General features: G+C 32.7%; 1 protein-coding gene across 1 annotated transcript in view; it reads right to left on the reverse strand.

Annotated features, from left to right (window-relative positions):
- Positions 1-1,245: 1,245 nt before the first annotated feature.
- Positions 1,246-20,846, reverse strand: part of PIK3CA (phosphatidylinositol-4,5-bisphosphate 3-kinase catalytic subunit alpha) — an 83,319-nt gene continuing 63,718 nt past the window's right edge. The window contains exons 10-21 of the mRNA XM_069559434.1: positions 15,709-15,833; positions 14,759-14,840; positions 13,818-13,982; positions 13,498-13,601; positions 12,288-12,459; positions 10,442-10,548; positions 9,799-9,920; positions 8,899-8,977; positions 5,754-5,924; positions 5,095-5,212; positions 4,838-4,989; positions 1,246-4,054 (exon numbers count right to left, since the gene is read on the reverse strand). Of these exons, the coding sequence (XP_069415535.1) occupies positions 3,784-4,054; positions 4,838-4,989; positions 5,095-5,212; positions 5,754-5,924; positions 8,899-8,977; positions 9,799-9,920; positions 10,442-10,548; positions 12,288-12,459; positions 13,498-13,601; positions 13,818-13,982; positions 14,759-14,840; positions 15,709-15,833 (1,668 nt within the window). The 3' untranslated portion in view covers positions 1,246-3,783. The remainder of the gene's footprint in view (positions 4,055-4,837; positions 4,990-5,094; positions 5,213-5,753; positions 5,925-8,898; positions 8,978-9,798; positions 9,921-10,441; positions 10,549-12,287; positions 12,460-13,497; positions 13,602-13,817; positions 13,983-14,758; positions 14,841-15,708; positions 15,834-20,846) is intronic.

Raw genomic sequence — 20,846 nt, forward strand, 5'->3', positions numbered from 1 at the left:
TATCTGAAGTATGAAAGTTGTTTTTAAATAGTAGAAGCACCACAATCCATTAACACCACATATGGTCTTTAAACTGAAATATTTTAGTGATGCCTTGGACATCAGAATCAATTTTTAAGATGGATTCTGAATGTGTGGGTCCAGCCCAGGTCTGCAGTTTGTGCAGATAATAGAAACAAAAGGAATTTATAACATTCAGAAATAGTTAACTTGCTATATTTAAAATAATGCTGGAAATTACATTTCTTCAAAATGTGGCAAACATGGACTATTGATCAGGATATGAATTAAATGGGTTTATAAATCATTAAGAAACAAATCCAAGTTTATGTACTGTGAAATTTCCATGGTGCCTTTAAAATACATAGGCAGCTCATAAATTTTTTTAAATAAATGCCAAATCACTAGATTTTTGATGAAAAAAGAATACAGATGGACTGTGTTTTACCTATGTGAAAATCACCAATCCATTTAAAATAAAATCCAAGAGGATATATACATTCTAATCAAGTAATTGATTATTTTCCTGATTAATAAGAACTACACTTTACACAAAATACTTTATCAGCAGCTGTTTTCTTCAAAAAACCAATAGTCATAGTTTCACAGTTGAAAAAGTTACACATTAAAATATTTTACAATTCATTATATATTCACCAGGTTCCCATTTCCTAAAGGGCTTGTAATATAAAGCAGATTAGAAGGGAAAACCTCAAAAGTTGATTACTTCGACACTAAGTTTTACAGAGGACACTAAGAACCACAAAAAGCTTAGGTTCTATCATAAAATAGTGACCAAATTCCATTCTTTTTTAAAAAATCCAATTAGAAACATCTTTTTTAAAAAACCAAATTCTACAACATGACTAACAGATTTCAAATTAACAGCATTCTGAAAGTCTTCAAAATAAATGATTTTATATAGCTGAAAATATGATAAAAAGTTAAAGCATGATTTTCAAATAGTTGATTATTTCTTGCGAGAATGTGTTTAAATTAAGTTTTATTTTCTTTAAACCTATTTTTCTTTTCTCCAAAATAGTCATTAAAGGAAATATTGCTCAAATGACCAAATGAACCTGTCAAGTCAACAGTCAGTTATACCACATTCAATGACAAGGACGGTTGGTCATAGAAACTGGCCAATAGGAACTGATCTCTGATATTGAAGTACCTGGAAGTAGCTATATTATCACTGACTTACTTGAAACATATCCTAGTCATCCCATGTAACATTTAATTCAATTTTTGGTTCCTTGCCTTCTGAGTACTACTTGTCCCCCTTTTCCTTATTTTTAATGTTGTTTGCATAAACTCTGCTTGGATATGTTTGAAATATACTTTGTTTTTAGCTAGTTCACTTAATCCATAGTCTTTATAGAATCTGTCTACATTTCATCCAATGGAATTAATTTGGTTGTAATAACTCTTAAAATTTGGGATAAAATAAGCTATGTGGCTTGTCTTTTAGTAGCAGAGAGGTCCTATGGGAAGGGACTATCTGGACTGATGTGAAAAATGCAAAAATTATATAAACTTTGTACAAGGAAGCTCAAAGGTTTTTTGGCACTCAGTAAAACACAGTTAGTAGTTCTCTGTTAAAAATCTCAGTTTCCACCATCAAAACTTCTTTCAGAATTGTATTATTTTACTGAGTGTTCCTGTAATTAATCCCTAATACAGAAAATACTGGGATGTTAGTATGTATTAACTGAATAAATCTAAAAGACAAAAAACATTAATCACAAAGTTTTAACAAGTTTGAAACTTCAGATATCTGCAAAAGAATCTATCTGGTCTCCTGCTTAAAACAGAGTTTAAATTCTCCTTAACTAATCCAAGACAGTTTAGAGAAGTTTCCCTAATTTTCAAATTAATCTTTCTTATTGGCAATATTATGTACACACTTTAGTGAGGTACCTAAGTCTTCAATAATTATGCCCTTTAAGGGTTCTAAAATAGCCAAATATTAAGAGTATCTGTATTAGAGTCCCTGTTTACTATCCAAGACTTCTACTATAGGTCTGATTTCATAAGTGGATATTTTTAAGTGATGCTGTATACAATATGCACTCTTCATAAAGTTGTACTTCAATAATAAGCCTAGTCTAGAAAACTGTCAGTAAATTATTGCACTTTTTCTGGTGTGGCACCTGGACATTTGCTAAAGCTATTTCCTAGGGCATTAATCATTCATTTCAAATACTCAGTAAAATATCAGATTGTAGAGTGATGACTAGCCTGAGCCCCTACATTCTGGGTTAATGTTTTTCAAAATGTTTAAGAATGTATCTTGTGCTCAAATGCTATTTAATAAAGTTGGAAAGTGAGCCCTGATGACTCGGAAATGGGACATGATCTTAAAATGGTTTAAGGTCCTAATTTTACTAGGGAGATACTGAGTAAATAGCCTTAAAAGGTAAAAAGTTCATGATTTCTGTTCCCCTTATTATAAAGTATTATTCATGAGCATACTTGGGTTGGGGGTGAAGCAATTAGGAAAATAGTCTAAATTGTGTTAATTTGGCAACTAATTTCATATGATTGAGGCATTCTCAACTATAAAAGAGGATGGAAGATGGGCGATTCAAGTGAAAACAGAAGAAAATGAAAGAGGAGAACTTTTAAATGTGTTTTCCTTAAGTAGTTATATACTAGTCATTGGTATGAGATAGTGCCTGAACCTTACCCACAGATCAAGAAAAAAGCTGACCATGCTGCTACAAACAATAAAAATTTGGGGTGCAAAACAATGCATGACTATGGGACAGATCATGTAAATAAAGAATATATATTAATGATAGTTTCTATAATATAAATAGCCTTTAATAAAAAAAATAATCTTTTTAATAACATTAATACTCACTTCTATTTTCTGGAAAACATGCATGAAAAATGTATTCAATTCATTGCAAAAGGAGAAAAAAAAGTCAATCTAAGGTGAATACTGTACAATTCTGGAGCAAGAATTATTCCTGCTCATTCTTTACGATGATTATTTTACTTTGTGGGAGCCCAGAATTTCCCTGGGAAATAAGAATCAGATTCTTGTAAATACTGTCCAGGAAAAAAAAAAAAAAAACACCTCAAAATACCACCTTATAACAGGTCTCATTTGTTACTGCTTCCCAAACTTTGCAGATAAGACCCCAAATCATCAAAAGGTTTGATTTATTAAAAAAGAAAAGTCTCTGTTGAAATCTCAAGAGTCCCTTACACCCCAAGCATTTTTCTTCATCAAACAAGGAGTCAAAAACCCACTTCAAACTATAAATTGAACAGCAATGGAAAAATAAGAAATTTTCATTATTTTCCAATCTTAAAGTAATTTAACATCAAACTCCAGTTTACTTGGACCTAATGCAATAATAGGTTTTGTTGTGTCCATATTTCAAAACAGAAAACATTTGCAAGACAAAAAGAGAACATCATCCTTTTTCCTTCTCCATCATTTCTATATATTTTGGGGTTTTTTTTTTTGTTTTGTTTTTTAAAAAAAGATACAAACAATCTTTAAAGTTTACCTTTTTGGACTTAAGGCATAACATGAAATTGCGCATTATTCTAAAGCTTAATTTTGAAATGAACTAGTTTAGTGCTATCAAACCCTGTTTGCGTTTACATTATTTAAATTATATAGTATTTTATTTCTGTTCTTGCTGTAAATTCTAATGCTGTTCATGGATTGTGCAATTCCTATGCAATCAGTCTTTGCCTGTTGACAGTTATTAACAGTGCAGTATAGAATCCAGATACTGAGCTTTTAGTTTCTTAGTTATCATTTCAGTTCAAAGCATGCTGCTTAATTGTGTGGAAGATCCAATCCATTTTTGTTGTCCAGCCACCATGATGTGCATCATTCATTTGTTTCATGAAATATTCCAAAGCCTCTTGCTCAGTTTTATCTAAAGCTAGGGTCTTTCGAATGTATGCAATATCATCAAAAGATTGTAGTTCTGGCATTCCAGAGCCAAGCATCATTGAGAAAAGATTTATGAAGAGATTGGCATGCTGCCGAATAGCTAGATAAGCCTTGTAACACATCTCCTGAAACCTACAAGTAATAAGAACAGTTTGGTCAGTATGGAGTAAATCCTGTTAATACCTTCAGGTCTCTGCTCAAATGCACATAGTTATACAGGCCTTCTTAGACGAAACTATAACATATAGCATTCTTCTCCCTATTTCTCTTACCAACACTTTCTATTCCCTGACCTGACACTAGAATGTGAACTCTATGAGTCCATAAGAAGTTTGTTTATTGCTGTCACCAACCCCCAAAATAATGCCTGGCATATTAGGAATAGAATAAGGATTTATTAAATGTATGAACTGGTCTATACTAAAACCTTTAGAGTTAGGTTAGGGCCAGGACTGAGCTATACATAAAAGATAATTTTATAAAAGGTTTTTAAAAGTACATTAAGGTTTTCAGATAGACTGATACTCCATAAGGTGGTAAGAAGAATTATGAACAAACATGATATGCATGGTTGACTGAATTCCTCACACTGTATGACTAAAAAGTATTGTATGTAGCACACTATACATAATTTGTTAATACAGAGAAGGTGGACTCCAATTTTTAAACAGCAGTAAAGAAAAACTTACTGTACAAAGAAGTTTAAAGATCACTTCCTTTTTAGGGCTTAACTATTCAGTAAGTTAAACTGGTTTTTCTTTCCATTTCCTTCACAGCATTACACAATAAACACATGAAATATTCAGTTTATGCTACAATGTTAATACAACATATATTATTTTAAATTGCCTGAAAAATATCAATTGCATATTAACAAGAATTCTTTAGCTTGTGCTTTTGATTTCTTCAGCTTACCTCTCAAATTCTCTTGTCTTTGTGCATTCTTGGGCTCCTTTACTAATCACTATTAAGAAATCTTGTGTCAAAACAAATGGCACACGCTCTCGTTTATAACCAAATTTTTTCTTCTTGTGATCCAAAAAATGTCCAAAATCTATATGAAACAGCTTCCAAAAATAAGAAATTATGTTAGTTTGACAAATGCAGAAATACAATGTCCCAAATTAGTAAATTTAAGAATGTCAATATATTTAAAAAGAGGAAGCTATTACTTGTCCATCATCTTTAACCATGATATTACTATTGTGACGATCTCCAATTCCCAAGATGAAGGTTGCAACACAATATCCAGCACACGACCGTGTAAACAAATCGATGGCTGCATCGTATCTACACAGAAATAAGCATGCGTTAGTATGGACGTACAGAATGATCCAGTCCAAGCTGGTCAGAGTCTCTAATAAAGACTGTATTAAAACAATGAAAACAATCACTGACATTAGGGGAAGGAAGTAATTATGTTCAAAACTCTGATGAACTTTAGGATTCTGAAGTTATCAAAGGTTTCTAAGAAAACTTCTAGATATTCTCTGACCAAAGCATAATTCTTATAGTGAAAAAATACTTAGTGTGTCATTAAAGTCAAATTTTTGAATCATTTTAACAATGAATTGGGAGTAAAATTTTTCATTTTAATTTTTATTAATTTAATGTTAATTTAAACAGATTTTAGATTCTTGGATTTCACCAAATTATAAGCAATTCTGATCATTTAAATGCAGTAACCTCAAACATTTCAAAGGCTGAAGATACCTTTTTCCAAAGTAAATACAATTTTTTCTTCTGGTCTAACTTGACATATATACAACCATTAAAAATTTTATCTATCAAAAACTTGGATTAACATAGAAGAAAAGGATAATAAACTCACATTTCTCCCTTGTTCTTGTCTTTGAGCCACTGATGGAGTGTGTGGCTGTTGAACTGCAGTGCACCTTTCAGGCCTCCTTTACACTGAATCTGCATTATAGTGTGAGAATTTCTCACCACCTCAATAAGTCCCACACAATCACCAATTGACAGACATCCATAAGGTAACATTCTGAAAAAGGATCAAGACATTTGCAGTTAGTTGATGAGATTTTAAAACAGCAAATATTTTATCTTTTTCTTTTTTAATGTGAAGATCTAATTGGCTTCATTAGGAGATTCATGAATCAAGTGGCATTCCGTCTAGCAAATAGAAGGGTGCTCCCCAAAACAGCAAGTATTTTAACAGGCTAATAAAGGAATATTCTATGTGCAAATTTGTCAAGTGGGACCCTTACTCCTTTAATCTAGTTTTAATTTTCTTTTATTACAGAATGACAAACATTCCTAGAAAAATCCTCAAATTATCTGCCATCATTTACTGTAACCTTCAACTGTGAAAGCATTTAACTGTACTTAAGCATGAAGATCACTGTGGCAACTCAAAGTTTATAAACATTTATGACTTTAAAAATATGGGTGAACTTAAAGAAGTTTAATGAACATCTAAATGATACCTTAAGGTATCAGTTCTTAAGTTTTTAGTTTCAGGACTCCTTTGAACTCTTAAAAATCATCAAGGATACCAAAGAGCTGTTATTTATGTGGGTTATATCTACTGACACTAGAAATTAAAACTTAAAAATTTCAATATTTGTTAATTCATCTAAAGTAATATTTATATTTCTTTACATAAAAATACTATCTTTTACAAAAGAAAAACCTTAAAAACCAAAACAAACAAAAAACCCTTAGAAGAGTGATATTGTTTCTCATTTTTTCAAATTTCTTTAATGTCTGGCTTAATAGCACCGAGGTGGCTTCTCATGTATGCCTTTGTATTCAATCTTATGCAAAGTTTTAACCGAAGCATATGAAGAAAATCTGGCCTCACACAGGTATGTAGTTGGAAAAAGGAGTATTGTAGTAGCCTTTTCAGATAATTTTTCTTTTACACTGTTTTAAAACTTGATAGGTGATAGTTTTTCAAGTTGCAGTATGGAAAGTGAAACCATTTTCACACTCTGTAACATGAAGACCCACCCATTTGTTCATCTTGCCTCTGAATGGAACGTTTACCCATACATGACTTAGTAATATCCTACATTATTTGGAAGACAGTTCACTCAGATATGGAGATCTTTCAAATTATGGTACTTTTTTTCATTATATCAACTGAAAAAAAAAATTACAGGTGCTAACATTGTCACTGATCTCATCAGAAAAATCTTTAATTTGGGGGAAGCTCACAGCAGTAGATACAAGGTTCTCAAAATTCTAATTTTTGCTTGAAAGCTCAAATTTGATCCTTGACAACAAATGCTGTCAGTTGTTCTCTCTGAAGAGTCTCATATTGTTCACGCTCAAGGAATTGTTCATGCTCAAGAAAATGTCTGCCAAACATCCACGTCTGAATAACCACATTCTGTCTATTAGTTGTTCTTTAAGTCAAAATGATGTTCCAGGATAAAAGCAGTTAGTTTACCTCACAGCTCAAATAACCAACCAATGCTTTTTCCTTGATGTAAGCATACTTTGACGTGAGGCAGAAGTGCTTTAGGGATACTTCCCATTCACCACACAGAATATAAAAAAGGACAAGTAGTCTCAAGGACAGAGATGTGAAGATTTACAGAGATAATGAAAAAAGTATCTAAGTACTAAAGTATGGTTTTTCTTGCTCTGTTGTTCTCATAGGCTACTTTCCATCTTTCCTTTACTTCTTAAATTCCTAAAAGAGTAATAGTTTAACTTATTTTCACTTTCTCACTTAATTCCTTGTAGCCTAATTTCTGTGCCTACCATTCTACTGACTCTTCTAAAAACTAACCATGAATCATCAAATCTCAAGGCTTTTTCATAGTCCTTATGTTCTTAAACTCCTGAAGTAACTGATACTGTAAATTGTTTGTAGCTCTCTCCCCTCTTCTGGGATCTGTGAATTACTTACTCTGGTCTTCCTACCCTTTTGATCATTTTTCTTCTATGATCTTTCCTTCTATCTGTTCTGGTAAATATAGGAATTTCTTAAGGTGGTACTCCTGACCATCTTTCCTTATTTTAATTTTATTATTATTAAACATGCTCATAGTCACATAATGGGTTACATAATCCAATAAGGATTTTCTAAAGGGTTACATAATCCTATAAGGCTTATTATTAAAAAATTAAACTTTAAATTTAAACTTACTTAAGTTAAAAGACATAACAACTTTCCAAAGATCCATCTTACTTTTCAATAATATAGCTAGCTTAACTTCAGATGCTTTTTTGCACAGTCACTAATTTGCAGTTTGAGTCAAGATTAAAGAGTTTATAAAGTTTTAGAATTAGAAAATTAATACCATGAAAGAAACTTTCTTTTAAATTCTTAACTTCTGAATGAAAATTGGGGCCGTTTGTGTCTCCTGTCTCCTATGCCCTGTTCCTAAATACAGTTGGCTCTCCCCAACTGTGGGTTCTGGCTACTTGGCTTCAGCAAACTGCAGATGGAAATTATTTGGGGGAAAAAAAATCCAGAAAGTTCCAAAAAGGAGAACTTGAATTTGCTACACATAGGCAACTATTTACACAGCCTTTAGTGATACTAGGTAGTGATACTAGTGATTCTAGGTAAGTAATCTAGAAATGACAAAGTATACAGAAATGACAAAGTATACAAAGTATTTATGCAAATACTATGCTATTTTATATAGGGACTTTAGCATCTATGGACTCTAGAATCAGCAGGCGTCTGGGAACCAATCCACTGCAGATACCAAGGGAAGACTGTTAGTGACAGTATGGAGGCAACTGCAGAGTCTTTACTAGCTTATCAGAGACAGTTCTAACTTAGCTGAATCTCATTAGCCATTCTGAGCCAAGGAAGAAGAGGACAAATGGAAAGGACCACAGTGGACTCAACTAGTGTTAGTTATTACTCTATACATTTGTTTATAGATATGACTATATTCTTTCTAATTAATATAGCTTACAATTAATATTTACTAATGGTTTACTTTTTCAGGACAACTTTCAACATACATGTCGCCTTACTGGTTACCTACCGAAGATCAAGACCTTGATTTTGCCAGATATTTTCCATAATGCGAATAATCTGAAGGGTTAGCATATCTTGCCGTAAATCTGAAATTCAAATAATATATACAGTACCACTTAATGCCACAAGCACAAATCTGAGTATCACATCATCACAATGTTTTTAAACAGAAAACATATAGAATTATATTTGCTCTTCAAAATAATCTGTAAGGAAGCAATAACCTGAGTTTTTAACCCATTTCTAAAGTATCTGCATAAAAACATCTGTATAACAATGTAGGATAAGTGCGCACATATTTCACAAAAAAATTAAAATATATAAATTACTTATTTTTCTGAATCCTTAAATCTGAATGTTTATATTAAAATATTTGGATTAACAGAATTCAGTGCTGAAAGGTCATTTCCTAATGAAAACCTATCTATGATATATTTCAAATGTATATAGAATATAAAATATAAAAATATATTCCTCCACAGCCTATTCTCCAAATGACTTAGGACCTTCTTTTATGACTCCTTAGCAGACTGTATCTACCAGGTTGTAGTTTTGTTTCTCTAGTTATTTGTTCATTATCTCTCTTTTCCCTGCTAGACTATAAACTCGAAGAAGGCATGGATTCTGTTTTGTGTATTCTTACAACCTCAGGGCCTAGCATTCAAATATTTATGGAGTGAATGGATATACATTTAAGCAAAATGATTTTCAGGCCTTCTGATTCTAAACCTAATACATCTTTTCATTTCAAGAATCATAAATACATATTCTAAAGGTTAAGATATCTGCTTAATTTTACCACATGCATATTCCTTAAGTGGCTTTCAACAATCTTCATGGTTCATAAATATCCTGTGTATAAAAATATAGCTAAGTTCATGTATCATAAGTCCATTAATACTCTTACCATCCCCATTTTTAAAGATGATCTCATTGTTCTGAAAGAGTAATTCTGACATGATGTCTGGGTTCTCCCAATTCAACCACAGTGGCCTTTTTGCAGAAGACATAATTCGACACTCTTCAAGCCTTTAACAGAGTTGAAAATTTTACTCGGCACCTTAGCTTTGTTATTCTTTATAGTCTCAATTTATTTCAAAATACATATACTGTATAGCTTTTTGAACTGTTATAGCAATTTTAAACTTTCTCCTCAGTTTTATGTATGAAATAATTTCTAAGGGCATATAAAGAAAAAATACATAAAAGCTTAAAAATTTCTGCTACATAGAATATGAATTTTCCACAAATATAGGTATATATCATTAGTTTTACAGATATTACATTCTGTTTCTTATCCAATGATATCACAAATTCTGGCCATAGAAAGTTTTAAATTCTATTGTTAAAGCAGTAAAAACTCATTCTGAATAAATGCAGTTCCGAACTTAAGAAAATATTATTACTCTTGTTTTGCAGGGTAGGAAAAGGAAAAAGATGCATATATTATTGAATACGATTATTATGGACATTTTGACTTTTTTCAAGATTTTCTGCAGAGAACATATGTGTTTAAATATATCAATAAAACTGCCAATAAAGTTCCTTACCTGAGATTTCCCAGCTGATGAGCAGGGTTTAGAGGAGACAGAAAGCCCTGGAGAGCATCCATGAAATCTGGTCGCCGCATTTGCTCAACTAAAAACTTCATCTGTACCTGATAGATAAGCATAATCATGATTAGAAATTGACTTGATAAAAGGTAAAACTAACTGCTAGTATCTTTTACCCATTGGAGCCTCATTAGTGTGTAATTTTTGAATCCATATCCTGGACTGGCTGCATTCTAACTAGAAGGGTCTCTATAACATTCTATAACACAGAGCAGCACAACTCAGGCAGAGAGGTGAGAGCTACCTCCCTATAAGAAGGTACTGTATCCTGACAGAGGCTATGTTTTGGCTCTAGATCAAAGCACGGTCAACTATGGCTTGTAAGTCAGCTGCCTGGTTTTCTAAGTCAAACTGCATTGGAACACAGTCACATCTATTCACTTTGATAGTTGCTTTTACACTAGAATAGCAGAGTTGAGTAGTTAAAACAGACTGTGTGGCCTGCCAAGTCTAAAATACTTACTATCTGATATTTTAAGAAAAGGTCGGCGGATCTTTCTTCTAGAGGAAAAACTATGGAGACATCATGTTAGCTTAGCTTAATAGTCTGACTTTTAAGCTTTTCAGAAAACACCACATTCTTTGTTCAGTAAAGAAGGTTTAGGAGATTGTTGGGAAAAGTCTCATGCTACTAAGTTCTAGTACATAGCTGGAAAGAAACATCCTTTTTCAATCACTTTTTTAGTCTACTGTATCACAGCCAACCAATCATATGAAAACTTCATTTTAGAAGAATAAATTTACAAATTTAGTATCTAATTTCTTTTTTCTTACTTTAATTACAATATAATAAATTTTATTATTTCAAAGCAGTCTAATTTCCTCTCACTCACAATTCCAGCAGCAAAAACAGTACAATTATTTTCTAGTAACCTATATTTGAACTTACATACTACAACTGCAATAAAATCAACTCAGTTACATACTGATATTTAGATTAATACACTAACTTTCTTTTAAAGTTGTTTCTTTTCAAGCTATATTAGTGTTGAAAAAATTTATTCAGTACTACTAATTTACATTGTCCTTTGGGGACCGCCTAATAAACTGGAATTTTCTTTTTTTCATTTCCCTAGAAGTGAGGAATAGCCTCACTTTTTACTGTAGGATGTGTTGGACTGATTAATGGATAAGGAGGAGGAAAAGGTCAGGAGAAACCTTTACATCTTGTGTAACTAAGTTGCACAAGATGTAAAGTCACACCAAGTTACACTAAGTTAGACTGTAGATGACTTGAATGTGCGAGCTATTCACTGCATGAATGAGTCCATTTTAAACTTAGAAATACAGGAACTAAATTTCTTTTCACTCATTTTCAGGGTCGTTACTAACAGAAAAGAAATGACACAGAGTAAGGAAAAATCAATTTCAACACTTAGGGCTAAACAACAAGGTCCTAATGTACTGCATGGGGAACTATATTCAGTATGTTGTGATAAACCATAATGGAAAAGAATATTAAAAAGGGCTATATAAAAGAGAAAGGAATGTAAAGAGGAAGGAACTAATATTTACTGGGCATCTTCCATGTTTTAGGGACTATGATAGGTACTTTGCATATCTGGTTTGCTTTAATTCTCACATCAATCCTATGAAGAATGTATTAGCCTCATTTTATAGATTTGGAAAACGAATCTCAAGAGCCTAAATAATGTGTCTAACATTACATTGCTTGGATCAAAATCTTAAACTGCCTAATTCTAAGGCATATATACTGGGCTCTCAAATAACCCTGCTCTACTGCAATGAAGGAGTCTCAAAAACACACTAGAGAGTCACATACCTTTTGTGTTTCATCCTTCTTCTCTTGTTTGAGAATGTCAGTCAAGTTAATGAGCTTTTCCATAGCCTCAACTTGCCTATTAAGGTGCTTCAGATACATCCCACATGCACGGCAATAGGACTCCAAAAGCAGGCCAAACCTCTGACTAACTGTTTTATTGTGCATCTCAGATCTAAAAGATCAATGCAAGCGAACAAGAAAGCAAGAGAGGAAGGGAGGGAGGGAAAGAGGCAGGGAGGGAGGGAGGGAGAGAGAGAACTGTAAATGAGTATACATAGAACCTTTTGTATGAAAATAAGAAAACCCATTTTCCAAATTCAAAAAATGTTATAATCATACTAATATTAACTAATATACTAACTAATTATAAAACCTATCTTTTAAGAGCAAAACAATTAAAAGAGTTTCAGGTAGTTCCTGAAAGTATAAATTTTTAAAAATCTAGAATTTTAGGTTTATTTCAACTACCTTTCATTTACTACTCTTAGCACAAAATATATAAACATGAAAAAAGGAAATCAGGCAGAAAAATAATAAAACGAACAGGGAGGGAATGAAGAACTCAGTGAACACTATTTGACTCTTCTGACATATATGTCCCTTTTCTGTACTGTGCCTGAATATAAGTTATTTTAAACCTAGCTTCCAGATTCAATTTTTGATTTAACATTAAAAAAAAAACATGTTAATTATAAATCTGTTTCTGAATTTATAAAAACATGCATGGTTTATGACCTCTAACTTTGTGTAGTAGATATATCAATCCTGCAAAATATTTTTGTTCTTAATTATCTTATTTTCTAGTAAGGTTTCATCATTATTGCTCTGCATTCCAAGGGAAGATTTTTTGGGGGGGGGGGAGGGTTAAGGAATATCTTAATCCACACGTACAGTGAAATCAATTGCAACATTAATCTAGACCTAGCAAATTTTACTTTTCTTAAAGTAGAATCAAAGTCTTTAAAAATATTTCAGCTCTCATTCCTATATAAAATTTAGTTTTAATTTTACTGCTTATTTAATGTTACAGAGAAAAAGCTGAGAAAGTTCACTGGTACAATATACTTTCAGTATGGAAAACTCTTCTGGACAAACAAAAACAATAGTAGATACATAATACAGAAGTATATATTAATACATATATACATTATACATTAGAATACAAGTAATATTTATATAAAGAATTAAATGGAAAAATAATTTTACTTACTTTAAATGCCAAAAGAAAAAGTGACCGATCCTTTGATTAGTTAATGCTTTTTTGAGTAAAAATCTCACAAGCAGGTTATCCAAATACTGTTCATACTTTAGTACCTATGTCAGTAAAAACATACATAAAAACAAAGCCACATCAATCAGTGTAAGTTTCTTCACGGCTGAATTTAAAGAAAAAAATTTTTAGGAAGAAAATAGATACTCCTGTTAATAAAACTGATTTTTACAAAAGTATAAAACCAGCTAATACAGCATTTTTTGGAAATTGCATGGATTTAAAATAAAACATTATTTTTCTATTTTACATTATTTTACCTGTACTAGCTGAATTAGGTACTGAGAAAGTTTGTCATCTGTTAAATATTTTTCTAAGCACCGAACAGCAAAACCTCGAACCATAGGATCTGGGTAATTGCAGTCCAGAAGCTCCATAGCCTGTTCAGGCTTGATTGGAGGCCAATCTTTTACCAAGCAGTACATCTGTGTATGAGTGAGATAATAAATTATATTTAAAAAGCAAAAATAGTTGTGAATGAGCCCTCTAAGACACTGTCTTAATTTCTCACTGTAAAATTAGATAAAAGCCCCCCTGATGAACTCAGTGCTTAAAATGTTTAATTCTAATTAATTTTTTCAGTGAAAGTTACATAAACGGTATTTTTCTTTACCACACAGATCTTCCTTGACTTACAATGGGCTTATGTCTTGATAAACTTATCATATGTTGAAAATAGCTCAATGCATTTAGCACATAATCTACTGAACATCATAGCTTAACTCAGACTACCTTAAACATTCTCAGAACACTTATATTAACCCACAGTTGGGCAAAACCATCTAACACAAAGCCTATTTTATTATGGCTGTATGGGTACAGACTAGTTGTAAGGATACTGGTTGTTTACCCTCATGATCACCTGGCTGACTGAAGCTGTGGCTCACTACTGCTGCCCAGTATCAGGAGAGACTATTTTACCACATATTGCTAACCTGAGGAAAGATCAAAATATAAAATTTGAAACAGTTTTTGCTGAATGCATATCACTTTCTCACTACTATAAAGTCAAAAAATCTTAAGTTGAACTATGGTAAGTTGAGGACCATCTGTATTAATTAATTAATACATCATTATTAATTAATTTAAAACACAGTCTATTTCATCTCTTACACTTATGCAGATTTTCTGAGAGAAAACAATTTGAACGACATACCAAATTTGTATAACAGTTATTCAGTAATTTCAAACATGCATTTACCTGAGCTACTTCATCTCTAGAGTTCCATTTAACAGACAGAAGCAATTTGGGTAGAATTTCGGGGATAGTTACACAATAGTGTCTATGTGGAAAAGACAAGACAAAATAAAAAACATTCTTACATGTTATCCAAAAGACCTAAATGTCTAACTTTTCAACTATGCAATCTCTAAAAAGTTCCAAACATTTAAAAAATTTCTTACCATGACTAGCCTTTCTTAAAATCAAAACAAATCTTTGTTTAACACTATAGCTACACCTATATATATTTATAGACAGTTATAAATGGCATGGAAGACAAAAGGAAAATCCAAATGGAGGACAACTACTTAGGAAAAATTATGAATTTATAACATTCTTTATGTAGTTTCTCTTATTAATCATGAACCATGGGAAGAGTTCCCACTTCTACTGTGGTCAGTGGACAAAACTTATATTTAAATGGACTTTCTGCAGAAATGCACTGCAACTTTATTTAATAAACCAGTGTACACATACCAAGCTGTAGGGTAATTTCTTCAAAAGTAAAAATAGGAGATTACATTATTACTTTCAGGAAGCATAAGAAAATATGAAAAATGGAAGGAACTCTTAAAAATGGAAAATATCTAGGCTAACTAAATCACAATTAAATGGGTCTAAAACTACAGGTATTTTTGGGGGGTGGATCTTAAAATTTTATTTGAAAACAAAACCAAAAAACCAAATCTAAGAAAAGGTCATGTTAAGGATTTAGAATTTTAAAAAAGCGTTCAATCTACAAGCTTAGTACCAATGCATCATGATTTTCTAGAAATACTGATCTACATCCATAATTTAAAAAAGGATAATGCTTATAATAAAATAAGTGTAAATTATGATTTACTCTAATAGGTAACGGCAGAAACATGGCAAGATCAAGCCAAAGTCTTGTGAAATAGAAAAAATAGAGACTCTATCTTAACACTTACCTGTGGCTCCACAGAAAATCTTTCTCTTGCTCAGTGATTTCAGATAGAGGATCTCGTGTACAAATTGCTCGGAGCTGTTCTTTATCATTTTCTCTTAATTCATTGTCTCTAGCTAGTCTGTTACTCTGTAAAATAAAGTAACATCTTATATAATTTTCTTTGTCATATTTCCTAACCCTCTCCCTCGATTTATGAGTGTTCTGCAAAAAAAGATTAACTTTCAATAAACTTTACATTGATTATTAACTGTTGAAAAAGTTTATTCTCATTATAAGACTTTATTTTCAGGGATAGGGGAGAACTAGTTTAAATTCTTTCATAACCCTTGCCTAAATATATCCTTATAATCACTGCAACATTTTCCAATTTCAAAAGTAAAAATAAGGGGAAAACAGGAAACAAAACAAAACAAAACAAAACACAACAACCCACTTTAAAATACCACACACTGAATTTTGGAAACTAAAATGAAAATACCATAACTTTTGGTGTAATTCCAAGATTCCAAGTAATGTATTTATTCCCTTTAAATACAAATATATTAGTCACATTAATTATGAACACATTAATATATGATAAAAAACACATGCCATTTAGGATGGGTTTATTTATTCCTAATGGCTAAAGATGAAAGCAGACATCCATGCTACTTGGTTTTTATTTAAAAAGTCAAAGTGTCAGTCACTCATTTGTGTCTGACTCTTTGGATCCTGTGGACTGTAGCCTTCCAGGTTCATCTGTCCACAGAATTCTCCAGGCAGGAATACTGGAGTAGGTAGCCATTTGTTTCTCCAGGGAACCTTCCTGACCCAGGGATTAAAACTGGGTCTTGTCTCCTACACTGCAGGCAGATTCTTTTATCATCTGAGCCATCAGGGGAGCCCCTGGTTTTTATATATTTAAATACTGTTAATTTATCCAACAGCATAACAAAATATTACTGGCACATATTCGCTCAACAAATGTTTAATACATGGATTGTGTAATTTGGTCCTATTCTTACTGCTGGGCTCAGAAAACAGTAAAACACCCTGTATTAACAGAGACTCTATTATAGTGGAAAATTAAATGAACAAATAAAGCTATTGGAGAGTCAACATAGACAGATGCTGTGAGTGATGTGACAGAGAAGGACGGGGTGATTACTTTAGACTGAGTGTTCAGAAATGGCCTCTAAGAACACATTAATTTGTTATTCAAATGCCAAGAAAGAACCATCCACACAAAGACCAGGGAAAGATTACCGCAGAAGAAGGAAACAGTCAAAGCGCCCCCCGGACAGAAAGAGTTTGGTGCAGACCAGTGCATCTGAAGTCCAGCAGGTGAGGGCGAGGACTGACAGGAGGCCACAGTCACAGCATGGAGAATTTGCAGGTCAGGGTAAAAGGTCTGGATTTTACTTTTAGTGACAGTTATTTACAGGATAAATACTGTTTTAATACTTGATTTATCTTTTATAATTTTATTATTCTGGCTGCTCTGGGTTAAGTGGGAGACCAGATAGGAAGCTACTGTAATAGTCCAGGTAAAAGAATAAATATTTAACCTTCAACTCATCAGAAAAAGTAGTCATTAACATTAATCATTTGGGTTCCAACGGACTCTTATTCTTTTACTTAATAATTTAGAGAAGAATAAAATATGGTATACACAATACAATAGACATCTTAATAAGAATTTAAACATAGTAAAAACAAATTTATAATCCAAAATGGGCAACATATGTTGAATGCAACAAACTTGCTAATCTACTGTCCTGTGTGAGCCTGAAACATATCCATCTTGTGAATACTGATTCCAGATTTCAAATACGTATCTCCTAAGTTCTAGCTTATCATTACTTTTGGTTTTTCTTCTCATACTTGCATTTTTAAAATGCAATACTTTTGAAAACTTTGATGACTCATAATTTTGAAGAGAAGATAACCATATCTTTGCTTCGTAAGTGCAAAACATTTCTATTTTTTATACTTACAGATATCAATCAGAATAATCAATCCAAGAAGTTAAAACTTTTCTACATTACTTTTTTCCTTCCAGTAGCATTTAGCTACTTACAAAGTAAATTTTGGTGCACAACATCACAAAAGTTAAAAAGAATACTGGAAAAGATGTGGTGTCCAGGTTTTTTTTTATTTTTTAATTTTTTTGTGGTCCAGGTTCTTACTAAGACATATTGTGTGATAAAGTCATTGCTGCAGAATGACTAACTTGAGTTAGTCATTTTTTGTCCTTGGAGATACACTGTTCACTCACTGTCTCTTGAGTTTGAGAAAATTCATCTAGGATAGTGTCATCTGATGTTTCACTTAATATGATCACTTTTAACATCATCATTTAAGTCTGGAGTAGTGGTTCTCAACTGGGGTGATTTTGTCCCATCTACCTCCCAGGAACCGTTGACAGTGTTGGGACACATAACATTTATGATTGTTACAAGTTGTGGTGGTGATATTACTGACATCCCATATATAGAGGCCAGGGATGCTGCTAAACATTGTGTAATGAACAGGACAGTCCCTACAGCAAAGGAATTTTTGACCCCAAATGTCATCAGTGTTAAGGTTGAGAAACTTTGCTTTAAAGCACTATTATCCATTTCTTTGCATTCAAATTCTGATTTAATACTTGTGAAATATTTTTCTCTGTCAAGTTTTCTTCTCTTTGCCACTGTGAGTGGAAAGGGGAAAATTCTAAATTATTAACAGTGTTCAATGAAAGCCTAAAAACTAACAAAACAAAAGACTAAAGATGGTGTCTGCAGATTTCTTTATGCATCTGGAAAGATGATGGAAAACATTGAGCATTGAAATAAGACTGAAGGATGATGTGAAAGTGATGACTTACCTCACTACTGTATCATCCTAGTTATTCTATCCTTCTATATTTCCATATTATATATATATTTTTAGCATAGTTGGAATTAATTAATGAATAATGATTAAATAGTAAAATGTCTTAAGATACAAGAAAACTAAGAATCCCATTGTTGTATCTTACTTAGATTTATGAACGTTTTCCATAGATCCAATGGTAATTGAAAGACAGAATCAGTTTTATTCTATTACAAAAATAAACAGTTTTTCTTTGAAATAAAAAAAAAATTCTTCTAGGAAGAAAATGTCATAAAATATCAATCCTTAAAAAACTTAGAACTGCTCAAAAAGGAAACTCAAAAGCTAAAATGGGCTGTGGCAAACTGAGTTCAATGACTAAAATATGAATAAAATAGGAAATAAATGAGTTTTCAAGTATGTGACCTAATTCCAGTAATTCAGTTAATTTATAGGTATAACTAATTGGATAGAGTTAACAGACATTTTAGAGAAATGCTTAATTTCAAAATTAAAGAATCAAGGTTATTATCCTTTTTATCTAAGTTAGAATGGTTAAGAGCAAGAGACTTAATACTTATGTAACAGTGACATTGGATAACTTATTTAAACTCCTTAAACCTTTTCTGTTCTGGTAAAATAGGAGTTAAAATGGACTTCCCTGGTGGCTCAGATGGTAAAGTGTCTGCCTACCATGCGGGAGACCCGGGTTTGATCCCTGGGTTGGCAAGATCCCCTGGAGAAGGAAATGGCAATCCACTCCAGTACTACTGCCTTGAAAATCCCATGGACAGAGGAGCCTAGCAGGCTATAGTCCACGGGCAGCAAACAGTCAGACACAACTGAGCGACTTCACTTCACTTCAGGAGGTAAAATAGCACCTACCTTCATTGAGGCTACTTTTAAGATTAAATGAGGGAATATGTGAAAAGTAATTGGAATGGCATTTAGTACATAGTAAGCACTTAATATATGTTAAATATATTCAAGGAATTAAATGTACAAAGTAGCGGTTACATTTTTCAAGCAAGAGAATCCTTTTAATGTCAAAAAAGCTAATTGTACTTGTAGTAAATGACAGAATTCAGAAATGATTTTAAATTAATTTCTACTTAACAAAACATTTTGTACATAGCTTTGAAAGTACACAGATTGGAAGATTACTATCACTATTATTATTCTGTTTACAAAAGTTTGGTAAACTCCTTACTGAGAACACAACTATTAATAATAAAGTTAAACTAATAAAGTTTCTAAGTGTAGGATTCCAGACTGCCTCTGGGTGCGCTATTACTGGGGGTAGGCATGTTTCAGGACCCACATTCATTGAATGGTCTATCTATAATCTTTAATTAGGCCAAAGAAAAAGGTGACAAATTAGGAACCTGGGAAAAGAGACAGCAAAGAACAAAAATACTCTATTCTCTCAGTAATGACACTTTTGCCTTGAAAAATAAGGGAGACTTTATGATCCTTGAACCCAGTTACATTGTGGTTGTAAAACTACAGCCAAGATCAGACAAACAGATCAATATTTAAACTCCATTTTATATATACTGCTTAATAGCAGAGACTATGTTGTTATTGTTGTTTAGCTGCTAAGTCATGTCCAAGTCCTTTGCAACCCCAGGGACTGTAGCCCACCAGGCTCCTTTGTTCATAGGATTTCCCAAGAAAACTGGAGTGAGTTGCCATTTCCTTTTCCAGGGATCTTCCCAACCCAGAGATCGAACTTGCATCTCCTACACTGGCATTTGAGTGCTTTACCACTGAGCAACCAGGGAAGTCCAGCATAGACCACTGTGATATGCTATTTCCTCTGCTTCTAGGCCCAGCTAACAACACATGTACACCTTGGTTTCAAGTTCAAAGTTATTATCCCAGAGAGGTCACTCCTGCGCCCAAGATACACTATCCTTTCACCCCAAATAGTTCGTTATTCTTGACACACTATTATTTCCTTAATGGCACTCAGCATAATTTGTAATCTTGTATTTCTGCTTTTACCAGTCTCAGGCCTATCTTCACCAGCACACTATAAACAGTAGAGGTCTCTTCAGGTCACAGCTTTATTACCTGGTATCTACTGTGTCAAGATCAAGTAGAGACCAAAACAACACATGGAAGAACGAACTGGATAACTACAATGGTGTGACCTGTCACCCACAGCCAGACATTCTGGAGTGTGAAGTCAAATGGACCTTATGAAGCACTGCAGTCAATAAAACTAGTGGATGTGATGGCCTTACAAATAGCTGTGAAAAGAAGAAAAGCAAATGGCAAAGGAGAAAAGGAAAGATACAC

The sequence above is a fragment of the Ovis canadensis genome, chromosome 1 (assembly GCF_042477335.2).
Source record: "Ovis canadensis isolate MfBH-ARS-UI-01 breed Bighorn chromosome 1, ARS-UI_OviCan_v2, whole genome shotgun sequence".
In the NCBI taxonomy this organism is placed as follows: Eukaryota; Metazoa; Chordata; class Mammalia; order Artiodactyla; family Bovidae; genus Ovis; species Ovis canadensis.